A 15381-nucleotide genomic window follows, 5' to 3' on the forward strand; every position below is an offset into this window, starting at 1 on the left:
AGCTGAATTGTGGGACAGCCAGTGGAGAACTGGTGTGGGAGAACTGGTTGGTGTGGGAAAACTCCCACGTCGAGTGACACAGGCATGAGTGGGAGAGAGGACTTTCTCCTAGACATCGGTCACCTGCCCTATTCCGGGGACTGCATGGCGAGAGCCCCAGCCTGCCATAACACTCGGCCGGGCGTAAGTGACCCTGGGGCAACACTGCCCCATCTCTGCACCCCTGCCCTGGATCCCAGGGAGGCCACTCAGGGATGGCGGGGGAAGCTCACCGTCCACATCCTTAAGGTTGCTGTTCTCACAGGCCTGGCGAATGGCCTTGTCCAGGATGCCATAGTCTGTCTCCTCCTCCTTGACGGTGGGGAACAGGTCCAATACGATCCCGGAGAAGAGCTTGAGGTCTTCCTGCAGGAACTTGGGTACATTCACGTCTCGGATGGCCCGGAGGCATATCAGCTCCTGCAGCGGAGCGGGGGGAGCCTTCAGGGGACCCGGGTCAGACATGCCTCCGCTCCCTCTGGAGACCTCCCACGGCCCAGATCCTTGCACTTCTCTGGACGGAGCTCACCTCACTCATGCTGGGGTTTTCTCGCTTGAGGTTCCCCGCGGCCGAGATCACAGTCTTCACAGCTCTCATCCCGAAGTCATAGTGATCCTGTTATTGCCGCACAGGAGGGGCAGGTGGGCCCTATGCCTTCGGTGGGGGGGGCGGGGGAAGCTGCCTGGCACACTCTGCCTCCCCGCCTGGTACCTGGCCCTCACCCAGCTGGAAGTTGCAAGGTCACACCCCCTGCAAGCCCCAGCCTGAGCCAGGTGCCCTGGACTGTAGGCCTCCGGCACCTTCTCCTTACCATCCCAGGGGTTCTCTCCCTTCTCCGGCCTCCCTAGTCTGCAGCCCCTGCCTGCTTCTGCTTGACTCTTGGCCCCTGAGGGTGAGGACTCTACGTAGGTCTGACCCTGGCAGAGTCCTGTGGTCCCAGCACTGCACCAGGGGCAGGAATGTACTTGGGTTTCCTCAAAACATGACAGAAGGAGTTCCCATGGGTGCCACAGCTAGGTTGGCCCCAAGGGCCTTTGGGTTTCCTTCTAACATTCTTTTTTGGCCACACCACTGTAGCTTTTCCCTTCTTTGTTGCTGGTTCTGTTTCCATGACGTAGCATTTTTTATCATTTTCCCCCTATGGGGCCAGACCATGAGAGCTACATCTGGACCTGACCAGCATATTTCCCGGAAGTCTTGGACTTGGAGCAGGATGAAGTGACTGGGCTAGTCTTGCCACTTAAGATTCTGCACTTCCAGAACCATGTGCGCACAGTTAACAGGGAAGGCAGCGTTTTTGAAAGGGATGGTGAGAAAGAAGGCGTGCGGAGGTGTGGGCATCCAGGCTGTGCTGTGTGGACAGCCGCTGTTTCTCCCAGTAACAGACCACATCTCCTCCAGCCCAGGGGCTTGGGGGGCCCCAGCTAGCCAGAGTCAGCCTGGATTCCTCCTGGCCACAGTGATTGGTGTTCATGCAGGAGCAGGTCACCCAGAGAAAGCCCATTAGGATGACTTTTTCTAGAACTATGAAGAAAGAGGAACTAAGCTGGTAGCGTGTAAGCCCAGAGCTGGCTCATCTCTGCCACCGCAGAGGGGGGCCTGCCTGAGAAGGGAGCCAAACAGGGAAGCTTAGCCAGCAGGGCTGGGGTCTGTGCCAGTGGCTGGTGCCCCTGGAAGCTGGGCTCAGCACACTGAGTGGAAGGCCCATGGTGCCAGGGGGCTGCTGTCCTGCTCTAGCCCCATAAGACCCAGCGTACTTGCTCCTAAGCCTTGGGTTGTGTGGCTCTCAGTTTCCTAACGCTTGAGCCAACTAGCCCTCAGCTGAGAAGTGGGGATGTAATTCCTATGTTATGGGGCTCACAGAGGGCAGATGGCGGCTCTCACACTCTGTAACCTGGTGAGGGCAGGGCCTCACCTGTGAGCTGAGCTGCTCGGAAGACAGCTTGAAGGTGGTTGTGATCTTCTTGGCCAGCACATTGGCCTCACTGAAGCCGAAGGAGTAGAGGGAGATCTCTGCGATCATGGCATAATCCGGAACCATCATGGCCACCGGTCGGAAGAGCGCCTGGGGCACGGGGCACCCATGTGACGTGTGAACGGAGAGGCAGGCCTCCCCTCCCAGAGTCCTGCCCACTCTCTGGACCTCTCGGTGCTTGGTGGTCCTCAGCCCCCAGAAGATAGGCTCACTGCCCTCCTGCCCCACAGATGCTTGGATCCCCTCTGCACCTCAGCCGCCATAGCCGAGGCTGCTTATCCTCCCCCATGGCTGGACAGCTCTGTCATTAGAAATGGGTCCTTGGTCCTTTGTGTTGACCTGAACCCGTCCCCTGACTTCTGCCAAGCCGGAGGACAAGCCTGGGGCCTCCTCTCCATGGCTGAGGGGTGGGTCTCAGGAACCCCGGGCGGGAGGGGTGCCCCGGAGAGCCCTTGCATAGCGCTCCAGCACATCTAAGGCCACAGCCCCATGCTTTCCTGTACCCTGGGAAGCCTCTTGGGCTGCCCTGTGCCAGCACTCGCCTTCAGGTTATCAGGCAGCTCGGTGCGGCCGGCGTAGCCTGGGTTCATGGTGATAAACACAGCGCAGGATGGCACAAGTGGGATCTCGACGCCTTCAAACATGAAGCGTTCCACCTACAGGGGGACGGGGTTGGCTCACCCTGCCTCCTCTCTGGATGGGCCCCCTTGTCCCTGCGGATGCCCTGTCCTGGCTATAGCCACTCAGCCCAGGAGAGAAGGTGCGCTCCTCTCTCAGGATCTGGCCTAAGACCTTGGGTCCTGGTGGGCACTGGTGGCCTCCAAGGTCCTGGCTCCCTGAGGTCTTCACACAACTCCTGCTACCCCCACCATACCCCCAATTCTAGACACTGGTTCTCCTATACTTGGGCAATCTAGATCAGCTCTGACTAGGATCCAGAGCCCTACTGGGATGGGGCTGGGCTCCTCCCAGCCTCCCAGCTCCAGTCGCCAGGAGGAGACCTCTAGTCACTCTGAATGATGCTAGAGGAAGGACAGTAGGTTGGGGCTTTCCATAAGGGTCAGGATGTGGGAGGGATCCCTTTATTCACCACAGCCTGGCCTGAAAGTTGCCCCCAGAGTGGGGCAGGCATGTGGGGCTCCCTGACTGGCTACAAATGTCCCTCAGGGACAGTTCCACGAGGGGGGAGTGGGGCTGCCCATCCCCTGCGAGACAAAAGAGGTTGGGCTCAGGGAAGGCCTGAATGCCTAGCTTTTGATGCCGCGGGTATGGGGAGCCTGTGGCAGCATGGGCATGCTGGGGACAGATGAAGTGATACTCACCCGCTGTTGCTGAGCCTTCTGAATGGTGGTGATCTGCTGTGCCACCACCGAGAGCACCTCAATATCGATGCGGTTGAACTCATCGAAGCAGGCCCAGGCCCCGGCACTAAGTGCGGTCAGGACAACGCGGGGATAGGAGTTCTGAGCCCACCTGACACCTCCAAGGGCCCCCTATGACTCTGCTGGGAGGAAGCCTCCAATGGCCCTCTTGGCCAGCTCAGTCATATTCCCACCCCCACCCCCCCACCCCAGTGCCCACCAGGGGCCGAGCCTTTGATTCCTATTATTTCATCCTGTCCCCTCCACCATCCTAGGAGGCTCCTCTCAGGTGGCATCAGCCTTCCTGCCCTGCCCTATGCCACTCTCATGGGCATCCTCACCTGGCCAGGCCCTTGAAGAACTTGCCCATGGCCATGAAGTCGAGCTGGTCAGAGCAGTTGAACACCACAGTCTGGATGGCCAAGGCCTTGCCCAGGTCTTTGGTAGTCTCAGTCTTCCCTGTGCCAGCCGGGCCAGCTGGGGCTCCCCCAAACTTGAGGTGCAGAGCCCCAGTCAGAGTCAGGTAGCATCTGCAGGAGCGAGAGGTAAGCAGAGACCACACTCCTTCCGCAGGGTTCCCCGAGACTTAGGAGTGGTTCACTTTATAAAGGGGTTGCCTGTTCTTTCCCCCAAGCCAATTCCTCTGGTACCCTGAAAAGCAGCTGTGACTGATGAAATCAGTAAAGCTCATACCCTCTAGATGCTTCCAGAGTGCTACATGTGTGCTTAAAAGCTTTACACCTCGGCTCATGAAATTCTCATAACCACCCTGAGGAGGCTGCAGGGGAAACTGGGGAACAGAGCGGGGAGTCAGCTGTCCCAGGTTGCCCAGCAGAGGGTCAGAACTGGTTTTGAACCTGAAGCCCGTGCTCCTCACCCTGCATTGTTTTAATAGACTGGCCCAGCATGGACTCCCTGGGCCTTGTGGCCCCCAGACTCTCGGGCCAGTCAGAGCTGGAGGGAAGGCACCAGAGTAGAAGCGTAGGTGGGGAGAGGGCGGCTCACCGGTCGGTCAGGGGCGTGATCACAAGCCTCCCGCTGTTGCCGAGGTACTCATAGCCGTACGTGAACTCAGCATTCACAGCCCGGATATACAGGTTGTTATTTGTCCAGTAGTACCTGGCATTGCAGGGAGACATGTTCCCAGACCATGCGGACCACGGGCCGCTGGGTAGGACATGCGGCCCAGGAAAGGTGGAGAAGGAAAGCAGCAAGGTGCCCCGCCCAAAGCTTGTCCCAGGGCCTACTGGAGACCGACTCTCCAGCCTGCGCTGGCCTTGGACGTGACTGCGCCAGGGGCCCCTGCATCCTCACCTCAGCTGCGAGATCCACTCGAAGTCGTTCACGCTGACTATGTTCTCCTGGATCAGCTTGCTCACCACATCCTTGGCGTGGACCTCAATGACAATTAGCGCTGACAGCACAGCCCGCTGCATGCGGGACAGCTTTCCCCGCACCAGGGCCACCAGGTCACTGAGCTGTAGGAGCAGGGGGACGCTGTCAGATATTGGTGTGGTCGAGCTGGGTAGGCTTCCTCTCCCGTGCACTGATGGTGTGCTTCCCCCAGGAACAATCTCTCTGTCCTGGGAGCAGCTGGTGGTCTAGGATGGGAATGGGGTGTGGGACGAGGCAGGGGGAGAGCAGGCAGGGCGCTGGCCACGTGGGAAGTCTGGCAGGAAACCAAATAAAACCGGAGCCACATGCACGGCCCCTGTAGCATGCGGAGACCTGGGAGCCTTTAGGGGGCCGGGAGCTGGAGCCTAGCAAGGAGCTCGAGGAAGGAGCATGGTGAGGAGCCGGGGGCACAGAGGCCCACAGAGGGGGCAGGGAGAGCCCACCACACAGTGCCGGAGGCCCCAGCGTGTGGCTCCCTCACTGACCACTGGCAGAGGGGCACCTGCCTGGCCTCAGAGCTCTCCTCAGACCACCAGACCCTCTCATGGGTGGCAGGTTGTGAGACACTCACTTCAGGGTCCAAACACCTGAGTGTTTGGCTCTTTGGCTCTAAGTCCAAACACCTTCCAGGATCAACAAAGGGAAGTCCCCCAGAGGAAGCAGTTTTTCCCAGGGTGTGGGGTGGCTGGAGGGCCACAGAAGGAGACTCCCTGGGCTCCTACCTGCCGGGCCAGCTTGGGGAACAGCTGGTCACTGAGGTTCCCAGCCTTCAGAGCCTCTGCCACCTCCATGGTCCAGTAGGTCTGGCACCCGGCAATGGTCACCTGGCCAGGCCACTTTAGAACCCACTGGGTCCTGGGCATCTAGACAGATAATAGGTAGAACTGATCCAGGGGCGGCTAGCCCTGCCTGTGCATTCTTTTTTGCTTAAACTTTGTCTGTGTTTCTGGGCCCAAGTAGTGAATTCCACCTCAGAAGCAGAGAAGCCATTAAGCTCTGGGCCTCTTGGAATGGGGCCAAGTCCTCACTTCCTCAGCAGAGACCTTGAAGTGGAGGCATGGGAGCCTAGGATTGGGGAACACAGTCCTGGGTTCAAATCCTGCCTGCCACTTTGAAATCATACACCTTTGGGCAGAAAACATCTCTGAACTAATCCACAGGGAGCTGCGTATGTGAACTCAGCATGGACTCAGTCCATGACCATGGACTGAGAGAGGTGATGTGGGGGAGGCCCTGGGCCAGGCCAGGCTCACAGCGAGGACGTAAAACACAACCACAGTAGCCAGTCATTCCAGGGGCACGTCTCAGTTTTTGGACCATTTTCCGATTCCTCCTCCAGCAGGGACCACCTGCCCCCAGAGAACCCCCGGCTGACTAAGAGCTCCAGCGGTCAAGGCAGAGTCCGAGGATGAGGCAGACAGGCAGGCGGGCAGGCGACCCTGTGAGGGAGCGGGGGGTCACCGAGGCTGTGCTGGGACAGGTGGCATGGCTCACCGTGGGGTAGGCCTTGATGGCTCTCTCGATGATGTCCCGCACGCTGGCCCTCATGCTGCGCTCCACCTCCCGCAGCCAGTCCTCCACGTTGCTGGACGGGTAGATGGAGAAGGACAGCTGCACCTCTTCACCCTCGGCCGAGAACATGTGTGTGATCTCCAGGTCCTTCTGGAATTGCAGCTGCAGGCAGGGGAGGAGTGAGAGCGGCCTTACCCCCTGTGTGCCCAGAGGCCCCGTCTGCCCCAGCCCTGGGGCTGGCCCTGCCCTCTCCACTGTGTCCCCCGACTGCATATGGGGTTTGCCTTGTCCACAGCTGCGGCCCAGCCCAGTTGGGGAAGGAGGCTAAGCCTGCCTTGCCTGTCCCCCTCCCCCAAAGGTCTGTGTGGCCTTCCTTGTAGACAAAGAGAGGATGAGGGGACTCAGGAACATCCACTTCCTGGCTTCCTGGGTTTCTCGGCCCAGTCGGCACCTCAGGACTCTACGGAGCTGGGTGGGGGTTCTACAGGTGCCCTTCCTCCCAATGGCCCTGGATGTCTCCAAGGGCCAGGAATCTCACGGGCCACCTCAGTTCCTGCTAAAAGGACTTGGGGCCAGAAAAGAGCTCTCCTCCCTGGGAAGGTGCCCCAGAGCTCCCAGACCTGAACCCCTGGCCCTGTTACCCACCCGGGCAATGTTCTCGAAGCACTTGCGCAGGTGGGGCTGCACAGCTGTGGGGTCCTTTGTCTGGGACAGAATCTCGAGTAGTTCATCGTCTGACAGGAAGTAGAATCTGCCAGGGGCACAGGGAGGGGTGAAGGAGTGGGTCAGACACCCTCACGCCCCAGCCCCACGGGCAAGCACTGACAGTGGGCATGGGCCAGGCGGTGCCCACCTGGGGAAGGCGCCCCGCTTGGTCTCCAAGTAGTCGCTGAGGCCCTTCTGCACCATGTCCAGCAGCTTGTTGCAGTCCCGCAGGCTCTCCAGCAGCCTCTGGTCAGAGCACACACTGATTACCTGCACGGCCCAGGCCAGAGAGTGGAAGTGAGCACGGTCAGACTGGGAGGCAGCAAGGTGGGCTCAGAGGGCACCCGCACTGCCCAGAGACCCCAGTAGGACCTGGGAAGGAGAGAGGGCAGGAAAATGGCCCTGAGCCAGGGCCCACATCCATCACCCCTGTCAATCCACAGAAAATAGTCTATGGTAAAAAAATAAAAATAAAAAATACTAGGATTAGGGGCACCAGGGTGGTTTAGTCAGTTAAGCGTCTGCCTTTGGCTCAGGTCATGATTCCGGGGTCCTGAGATAGAGCCCCGTGTCAGGCTCCCTGCTCAGCGGAGAGCCTGCTTTTTCCTCTCCCTCTCCCTCTGTCCCTTCCACCTGCTCATGTTCCCTCTTTCTCTCTAATAAATAAAAAAGATCTTTAAAAAAAAAAAAAGAAAAGAACTAGGGTTAAACAAAGCCAAGGAATTTTATTTGTTGTGGGACTTGTCAGAATCTTTAAAATCCTAATGTAGGGGGCACCTGGGTGGCTCAGTCAACTGAACGTCCAACTCTTGGTTTCAGCTCAGGTCATGATTTCTGGGATCAAGCCCTGCCTCAGGGTCCACGCCCAGCATGGAGTCGGCTTCAGATTCTTTTTTCCCTTTTCCCTCTGTCCCTCCCCGAGACACGTTCTCTCTAAATATATAATAAAAGAAGTAAGTACAATCCCTAACATCCTAATAATGTAGGGACACCTGGGTGGCTCAGCTGGTTAAGCGTCAGACTCTTGGTTTCAGCTCAGGTCACGATCTCAGGCTTGTGAGACCGAGCCCCGTGTCGGGCTCCACGCTCGGTGCAGAGTCTGCTTGTCCCTCTCCCTCTCTCCTCCTCCCCTCCTTGCTCTCTCTTCCATATAAATAAATAAAATCTTTTTAAAAAAATCTTAATGGAGACTAAATCTTCAAGGGGAAAACTGACTACCGTGTTTCTGAGGAATCTCTCTCAAGACTGGGGAGTCCCCTCAAAGGTACACGGGCCTCGGACTTGTCCTTCAGTCTTGCTTGTTCAGGGAGAGGAGAGGCCAGGAGGCTGCCAACAATGTGACTGGGGGTCTCGGCAGTCCCCAGCACCCCCTCCCGGCCCCACGCGAGCTCGCCTCACGGTTCTCGTAGGCGTTCTTCATGATCTTCCTCCAGATCCGCTCCATTGTCTGGTAGCGCTTGCTCTCCACAGGCAACTGCCGATTGATATCCTCCGAGCTGAAGATGGGCTCCAAGTAGAGCCAGGCCCGCTGACAGTTCAGCCACTCCTCCAGCACCTCCTGGGCAGGGCGGGGACCATCAGCGCCTGGGGTCCACGTTAGGTCCTGTCCCGCTGACCTGGAGATCTCACCAGACCATGGAGTGCTGGGCAGAGCCCTGGACAGCAGAGCCAGTGTCCACGGGGGGGGAGGGGGTGATTTCCACGTGACCCTGCCAGCCACGGCTCCAGGGATCCAAGGCTACACAGAGGCCCTGGCTTCTAGAGAAGCCCGAATGCCCCCAGGACCCCTGAGCCTCCAACAGACCCAGCGGAGCCGCTCTTCCCTACGAGAAAACCACCCTCACACCAGCGAGTGCTGCAGTCACAGAGGAGAGCCCAGTGCAAGGAGACCAAACCAGTCCTCTTTCCTGGGAGGACTTTTGGGTCCGTGATCCCAGGAGTCTCTGAGGTGTACTGGGATTTGAGCTCGAGATCCCTAAAAGACTCTCTGAACATCAGTCCAAGAGCAAGATACCTCCAAAACCAGCCGCTTTCTCCTTCTACCTTCAAACTCCTCTCTATGCATTTTTCTCTTTTCCCATCAGTGCAAACTCTTCATTCATTCATTCATTCCCTCCCTCGAGTGATGTGTACTTCAGCCAGTTCTGTTCCAGGCCCGGGCTACGCCCATGTGGGCATCCAGAAAAACAGGGAAGCAGGATGTGGTTCCTGCACTTAAGGGGCCCACAGCCCACGAAATAGCCAGCTCTGCCCCTAGTCATTAAGGGCCCAGCATGTGTGATGGGCTTTGTAAGAGGTACCAAGGGCCACCTTGCTGGTAGATGAGGGAAAGTCAGTGAGGGCTGCTGGACGCTGAGCCTTGGAGATGGCAGGAAGAGATGGAACTCCAGGGGTAGGGGGCAGTGTGAGCAAAGGCAGAGACCCAGGGACAATGCTGACCAAGTCAAACATCTCTGGGTGATCCAAGGAGCATACACATAAGCCCTCCTCACTTGGCTGCTGGCCTTTACTGGAGGTTCCTCAGCAGCTCCCAGAAAGGCCCCAGGGAAGGGACTGTAAGAAACACACCAGTAGGCCTAACCTCAGGATAATCCTCCAAGGCTCAACAGACAGCCGTCAAGAGGGGCAGTACCCAGTGCCCAGGCCCCTTCAACCCGCGCCAGCTTCACGTAAGAGAGAAATGAGAGGCTCAGAGCAGAGCAGACAGCCCTGAGGAGCCTCAGGGCCTTGCCGTATCCAGCCCAGAAATTTCTGAGACCGGAGGTCCTAGTGGTCCCAAGACCGAGTATCTCCTGCCCTTCCCCAGCTGCAGCACTGGACCACACACAGCCCCACCCTCACATCCAGAATCACTTCCTCCGGTAGCCAAGTCTCAGAGATGGAGAGTCTCACCCTTGACGCTCTGCCCTGCAGGAGGGGCCTTCCAGAGATGGAGGAGCCCACAGACCTGGGTGAGGCACCCCCCCTTCGACCCTTAAAGGGCACCGCCCACCCAGACACCTTAAAGGGCTGCCTATGTGAAGGATGGGGAGGAGTATGTGAGGACAGCAAGGGCCCACCTGGGTCAGCTTCAACTTGTTCTCCCAGGAGTTGATGCGCTGCTCGAAGGGCTTCTTGTAGGGCGAGAAAGACATGCTCTGCGTCATGACAATGTGGTCATCAAGCAGCTGCGAGGCCTCGTCCGGGCTCTTGAGGATATAGGTGTCTGTCTCCTTGTACGGCAGCACATTGAACAGGATGGTTGACCACTCCTTCTCCATCTTGTCCAGTGCCTAGTGTTGGGGGTGGGGGGCAAGTCAAGGCGGGGTCCCGGGAAGGTGCTGGCCCATGTGCTGTATGACCAGCACTGGACAGGGAAGAGCAGGCTCTGCACAGCCATGACTACGGCTGTCCGGCAAATACTTCCCAGTGGTCTGGCCACCAAATCCCCCGTGGGACCTTGTCTGAATTCAAGGTTGGCTGGTACTCATCACACGTGCTGCCCATGAACAGCATACACACCTATGCTGGGAGGCAACTGAGGTGCTGGTTAGAAGCTCTGGTTCCAGTTCGAGCCCTTACTGGCTATGTCACACGGGACAGTTGCTGAACCTCTCTGAGCCTTAATTTATTCATCTGTTAAATGAGGGTAATACTATCAGCTCCTCCCTGGGCCGACTGAGTAATGACAGGGATGGTGAACATTGCACCAAACACTTTACATCCATGACTAACCCACTGAACAGAATGCACCTCAACCCCCGAGCCTGGGGAATGACCCCGGGGATGGGGCCCAGTAGTGTCCTCCTCCCAGGCCGTGGGGCTGGGTGGGTCCCCTGGAGGCCACACACCTGCTCAATGGCGTACTCCTTGCCAGCCACCTCAGCCACCTTGCTGATACTCTCGATGTGGTCCTGCAGGTTCATCTCGAGGCAGCGAGCGAAGGTCAGGTTGGCCTTGGGCCTAACGTTAATGTTGATCTCATTGGACAGCACCTCCCAGTGGCGGTTCCGCATGCCAGGGTTGCGCAGCCCCTGGATCAGCGGGATGTAGGGCTTGAACTCCTCGATGCGGGCCCTGATGTCTAAGGCCACGTCCTGGCAGGCTGCCGGGGCGGGACAGGCAGGTGTGAGAGGCGGCCAGCTCAGGCAAGGAAGGAGGAGACAGGCTGGCTTGGCTGCTTACCTGGTATGTCCTTGAACTGCTTCACACACTTGTGCATGGTCTTGAAGGACTCGATGACGTTCTTCTCCAGCTGCTCGGCATCGATGGCCGACAGGGGGTCATTCATCCAACTCTCCGACCAGCGCAGCCAGTCAGAGGCCGTGGTCCAAAGGTCCAGGTAGGGCTGGAACTCCTTCACCATCCGGGAGAGTTTGTCGTACTGTGGGGACAGAGCAATCAGGGCTGTCCGGGAGTGCTTCCCGGGCTCTCTGCACACTCACTGCTCCTTCTTGGGCCGGGTCCTCTCCCATTCCTTGCTCCTGGATGCCGTTCCTGCTCCTGTCCCCATGAGCCCTGGCCTGGCCTCCCTTCCCCCACCGCACATGGGCTCCGGGTAGCTCTGCGAGGCCTCCTGCCTGATTCCAGCCAGTCTCCTCGCCTGGAGGGCTGGGACTAGGGAGTTGTTCTGCAGCCTGCTCAGTCCCACCCTTCAAATTCAGGGCCCTGCCAGCCAGGAGCTAGGTTCAGATATGGCCACGAATGCCACGGGATCTTCCTCAAGCTGTGGGGCTTAGGGGGCGGCGTCCCCCGAGGAGGCCTACATTAGTGACGGGCAAGCCGAAGATGCGCTCCCGGTTATTGTAGAGCATGGCCAGCTGCTGGCAGTCCTTCAGCTGCTTCTTGACCCGCCGCACCTCATTGGCAATCTCGTGCGCTCGTGCAATCTCCACGTGCGTGGAGAAGCCAGCCACCACCAGCTGTGGGCCAAGGAGCACGGGGTCAGACGCCTCCAGGGCCCCAACACCTCCCCATTCTGAGGGCATTTTCTTCTCCTGGAGTAAGTGGGTTCCTGGCCAATCACAGGCATGCTGATTGTCCCTTTGACATAGCAAGGTCAGAGGGCAACCCAGCATCCTTAACACTGTGCCCATTTTTTCACCTATCGGGGCTCCGAGGACACCATGGAAGAGCTGGGACCCTTTGTAACCCTGAATTTTCTGGAGCTTGCTGCCCAGGCACCCCCAGCCATTTGTTCATCCACCCACCAGTTCACCCACCAAACATCCCCACAGCCCTTGCTGCATGCCTGAAGCCAGGCCTGGCCCCAGAGCGCATGGTGGGGAGTGAGGTGTAGCGGAGCCCTGAACCAGCCCCACCTGCAGCCCTTCCAGCTTCTCCTGGAAGTTGTTCTGATCCATAATCTGGATTTTGTGGAACTTCTCCTCATCTTCTGTGTGCTGCTGCTGTACCATCTCTATCTGCCCAAGGATCTTAGAAGGCCAGTTGCTGGCAGCCCACCTGGAGAGGATGGGGTGGGCATTGGGTGGGGGGGGGTCGCAGATGAAATCATGGGGTGGCCTGGCCAGGCAGGGGCACCCAGGGTGAGGGGGAGATTGGGGGAATCCAGGCGGCAGCTGGAACCAGTCACAGCCAAGCAACCAGGAAGTGGAAGTGAGCTGGAGGCAGCCCCTGCCACCATCAGGGTCAGGATGTGGGCCTGCCTGGCTGGGGAGGCCGTCCCTCCCTGCGGTCTGGGAGCTGTGGTGGGCATCCAGGGAGATGCTGGCCCATGGTGCCCAGTGCAATGACGGGGCAAGACAGGGAACAATGTCGGAAATGAGAGAGGTAATGCTAGACTCCCCCCACTTACATTCCGGGGTCTGGAGGTGCCTCACCTCCCATTAGGCAAAGCAGTGGCCTGTGGTCTGCACTTCCATGGTGACCAACAAGGCCACCAGGCCAGCATCCTTCATATCAGACTGACTCCCTTTGCTGGCTAATGGGGGGACTCTGTAGAATTTGGGGATTCTGCCTGCATCTGGCCTAGGAATGCTGACCCTAGGGGAGGTCCAGCCTGAGTACCAGGATGCCCTGTAAAGCCAGTGCCTTGGGGCTCTTGGCAGGGATCCCAGGAGACAGCGCCAACCTCTTCCAGGCCTCAACATTCTGAAGGCCCCCCAGGCCTGTGAGGCAGAGTGGGCAAGGGGTTCTGGAGGCCTCGGCAAGGCAGTCCCAACCTAAGGCTGTTTCTCAGAAGGCTCTTGAGCTGGGTGGGGACAAGTGCTGCTCCCCACTGATCACCAGGATAGCTTTGTCTGCTCTCCATGCTCCCAAGAATCCCAAAGGGCCCCTCCCACAAAGGGGATTCCAGGCCTGTGTGAACATGTGTGTGTCAGGCTGACAATGTTTTAGAGAATGGAGACAGGGTTAGGGGGCAGCAGGGGCCCTAGATCAAGAGGCTCCTGTGATTTCCTTCTGCACCACCAACCACCTGGCCCTGGCCCGTGTGGAGCCACGGTCTCAGACATCTTGGGTGACATTTCTGGTGTGAACACACAGCCATGTGTCATGTGTCACAGCACCTCTTTGACCCCCACTCTGGGAGGGGGACCAAGTTCCCACTCACTTGTCGTTGAAATCCTCTGTGCTGAGGTTGTAAAAGAATTCGTCCATGACCTGGTAGTCATCCATGACCTTCACGATCCGCTCCTGCACGGACAGGTGGTAATGACAGCTGCATGTGTGGGACCCCCAAAGGGGCTGAGCACTAAGGAAAGGTGGCTCTCTTCCACAGAGGGAGGACTGGGGTGAGGGAAGAGGCACAGGATCCACGGCCAGCACTGGGCTCAGGGCTCCAAAGGCCAAGGCTGCCACACCTCCCACTGCCAGGCCCCGTCCTATACCTCCCACGCTCCTGGCCTCCCAGATAGCATGGCTCTGAACTTCCACCATGCACCCAGTCTTGTAACCTCCCAAGCCCCTTATCCTCTGTGTCTCCCTCTCCTCTAGCTTCCTGGCTCCTCATCTCCCAGCCGCTGTCTGTCCCTAGGCCCAGCCCCCGGTCCCCCTTATACCCATCTCACCTCTAGCCCCACCAGCTTATCAGGGATGCCCTTCATCCACTCGCGAAGTTCAGCCAGCTCCTCGATGCTGTTGGGCTTCTCATAGATCTTGCGGCTGATACTGCGAAACTCCTCACAGATCTGGCGAGGGGCGGAGGGCACTAGCGAGGCCGTGTACCCGCCCTGTCCTTTCCTGGGGCCTGCTCCTCCTTCTTGGATCCCAGTGTCTCCTGACAGGTAACCGCCCCCACCCTACCACATCCTGCAGCTGACTTGCTGGGGAGCTGAGGCCTCCCTAGCTTCCTGCGCCCAGCCAACACATGCATGGGACTTCTAAGCCTACCGGCACACGCCCCGCTCCATGAACTGGCCCATCTTTGGGAGAGATTCCCAGGTCTTTCCAAGTCTAGGGAAAGAGATAGTAGCCCCTATTTCCTTAGACCTTCCATATGGGACAGCTCCCCTTAAACAGGCTGGGGGTCAAGGCAGATTCTTCCATTGGCCTGGGCATCTGCAGACAGCCCTCACCCTCCCTAGGGACACCTTCCTTATTCATGGGAGCTCACCGAGGATTCGAGAGTGAATGCATGTCAGTGGCTGGGCACTTACACTGTCCACCTCCTTGTGCAGGTTCTTGGCCAGGATGTCCAGCATGGAAGTGGCCAGGGCCTTGCGCTTCTTGGACAGGCTCTGCTTGACGTTCTCGACATTGATGTAGAAGGGCCCAATGATGATACTGCTGGGCAGCGAGTTGTCCAGGATCTCTTTTTCCTGAAGGTGGGTGAGCACCACCTCCCGTACTTCCGAGGCTGTCGGGCAATGCGTCTGGTAGTCTCTGTGGACGGTGGACACACAGGAGGGGCAGAGGGTGTAAGTGGGTGGCCAGGGGTCACACCGACACCCAGACGCCCTCAGATGTACACACGCACTTGAGGAAGGTGGCAATGTCGTTGTTGTTCAGCTCCAAATACTTTTGGTACTCCCTAGCGTAAGCCTGCAGTGGGATCATGGCCTTGCGCACAGCATTGGCTATGATGGCCCGCAGCTCCTCCACCAGTGGCTCGTGGAGCCCCACGGACTCCAGTAGGGGGTCGCCGCTGATAAAGATGTCCTCCATCACCAGCTGCAGAAGCAAAGGCAGGGGGAAGAGCTGGATGAGCCACAGGGCTCAGGCAGAGGGGTTAGAGATGGGATCCGAAGCCAGAGCAGGCAGAAGTGTGGCCAATCACAGGCAGCGCGGTGGGGGCTGTGCGCAGCAGTGTGACCAATCGCAGACAGCGTGGGGAGGGTCGGAGCAGCAGCGTGACCAATCACAGACGGCGTGGTGGGAATCAAGGCAGCAGTGTGACCAATCACAGACAGCGCAGTGGGGGTCAGGGGCAGCTGTGTGGCTAGTCATAGACAGTG

At 58.5% G+C, this 15381-nt stretch overlaps 1 protein-coding gene across 4 annotated transcripts in view; it reads right to left on the minus strand.

Moving 5' to 3' along the window:
* DNAH1 (dynein axonemal heavy chain 1) overlaps positions 1-15381 on the minus strand; it is a 75613-nt gene that overhangs the window by 30505 nt on the left and 29727 nt on the right. For all 4 annotated transcript variants that reach the window (XR_006606485.1, XM_045079199.1, XM_045079202.1 and 1 more), the window contains exons 13-34: positions 14904-15097; positions 14584-14809; positions 13996-14115; positions 13539-13621; positions 12289-12430; positions 11734-11889; positions 11153-11351; positions 10819-11072; positions 10048-10260; positions 8382-8546; positions 7137-7258; positions 6929-7034; positions 6266-6445; positions 5494-5634; positions 4691-4854; positions 4382-4495; positions 3718-3906; positions 3338-3443; positions 2558-2671; positions 1956-2105; positions 569-655; positions 273-459 (exon numbers count right to left, since the gene is read on the minus strand). Coding sequence is in view for 3 of the 4 variants with exons in the window: in XM_045079199.1 (XP_044935134.1) it covers positions 273-459; positions 569-655; positions 1956-2105; positions 2558-2671; positions 3338-3443; positions 3718-3906; positions 4382-4495; positions 4691-4854; positions 5494-5634; positions 6266-6445; positions 6929-7034; positions 7137-7258; positions 8382-8546; positions 10048-10260; positions 10819-11072; positions 11153-11351; positions 11734-11889; positions 12289-12430; positions 13539-13621; positions 13996-14115; positions 14584-14809; positions 14904-15097 (3412 nt within the window). In the remaining variant the exon portion in view is untranslated. The remainder of the gene's footprint in view (positions 1-272; positions 460-568; positions 656-1955; positions 2106-2557; positions 2672-3337; positions 3444-3717; positions 3907-4381; positions 4496-4690; positions 4855-5493; positions 5635-6265; positions 6446-6928; positions 7035-7136; positions 7259-8381; positions 8547-10047; positions 10261-10818; positions 11073-11152; positions 11352-11733; positions 11890-12288; positions 12431-13538; positions 13622-13995; positions 14116-14583; positions 14810-14903; positions 15098-15381) is intronic.

The sequence above is a fragment of the Mustela putorius genome, unplaced genomic scaffold, assembly GCF_011764305.1.
Source record: "Mustela putorius furo isolate JIRA1106 unplaced genomic scaffold, ASM1176430v1.1 tig00000095_pilon_pilon_pilon, whole genome shotgun sequence".
NCBI lineage: Eukaryota > Metazoa > Chordata > Mammalia > Carnivora > Mustelidae > Mustela > Mustela putorius.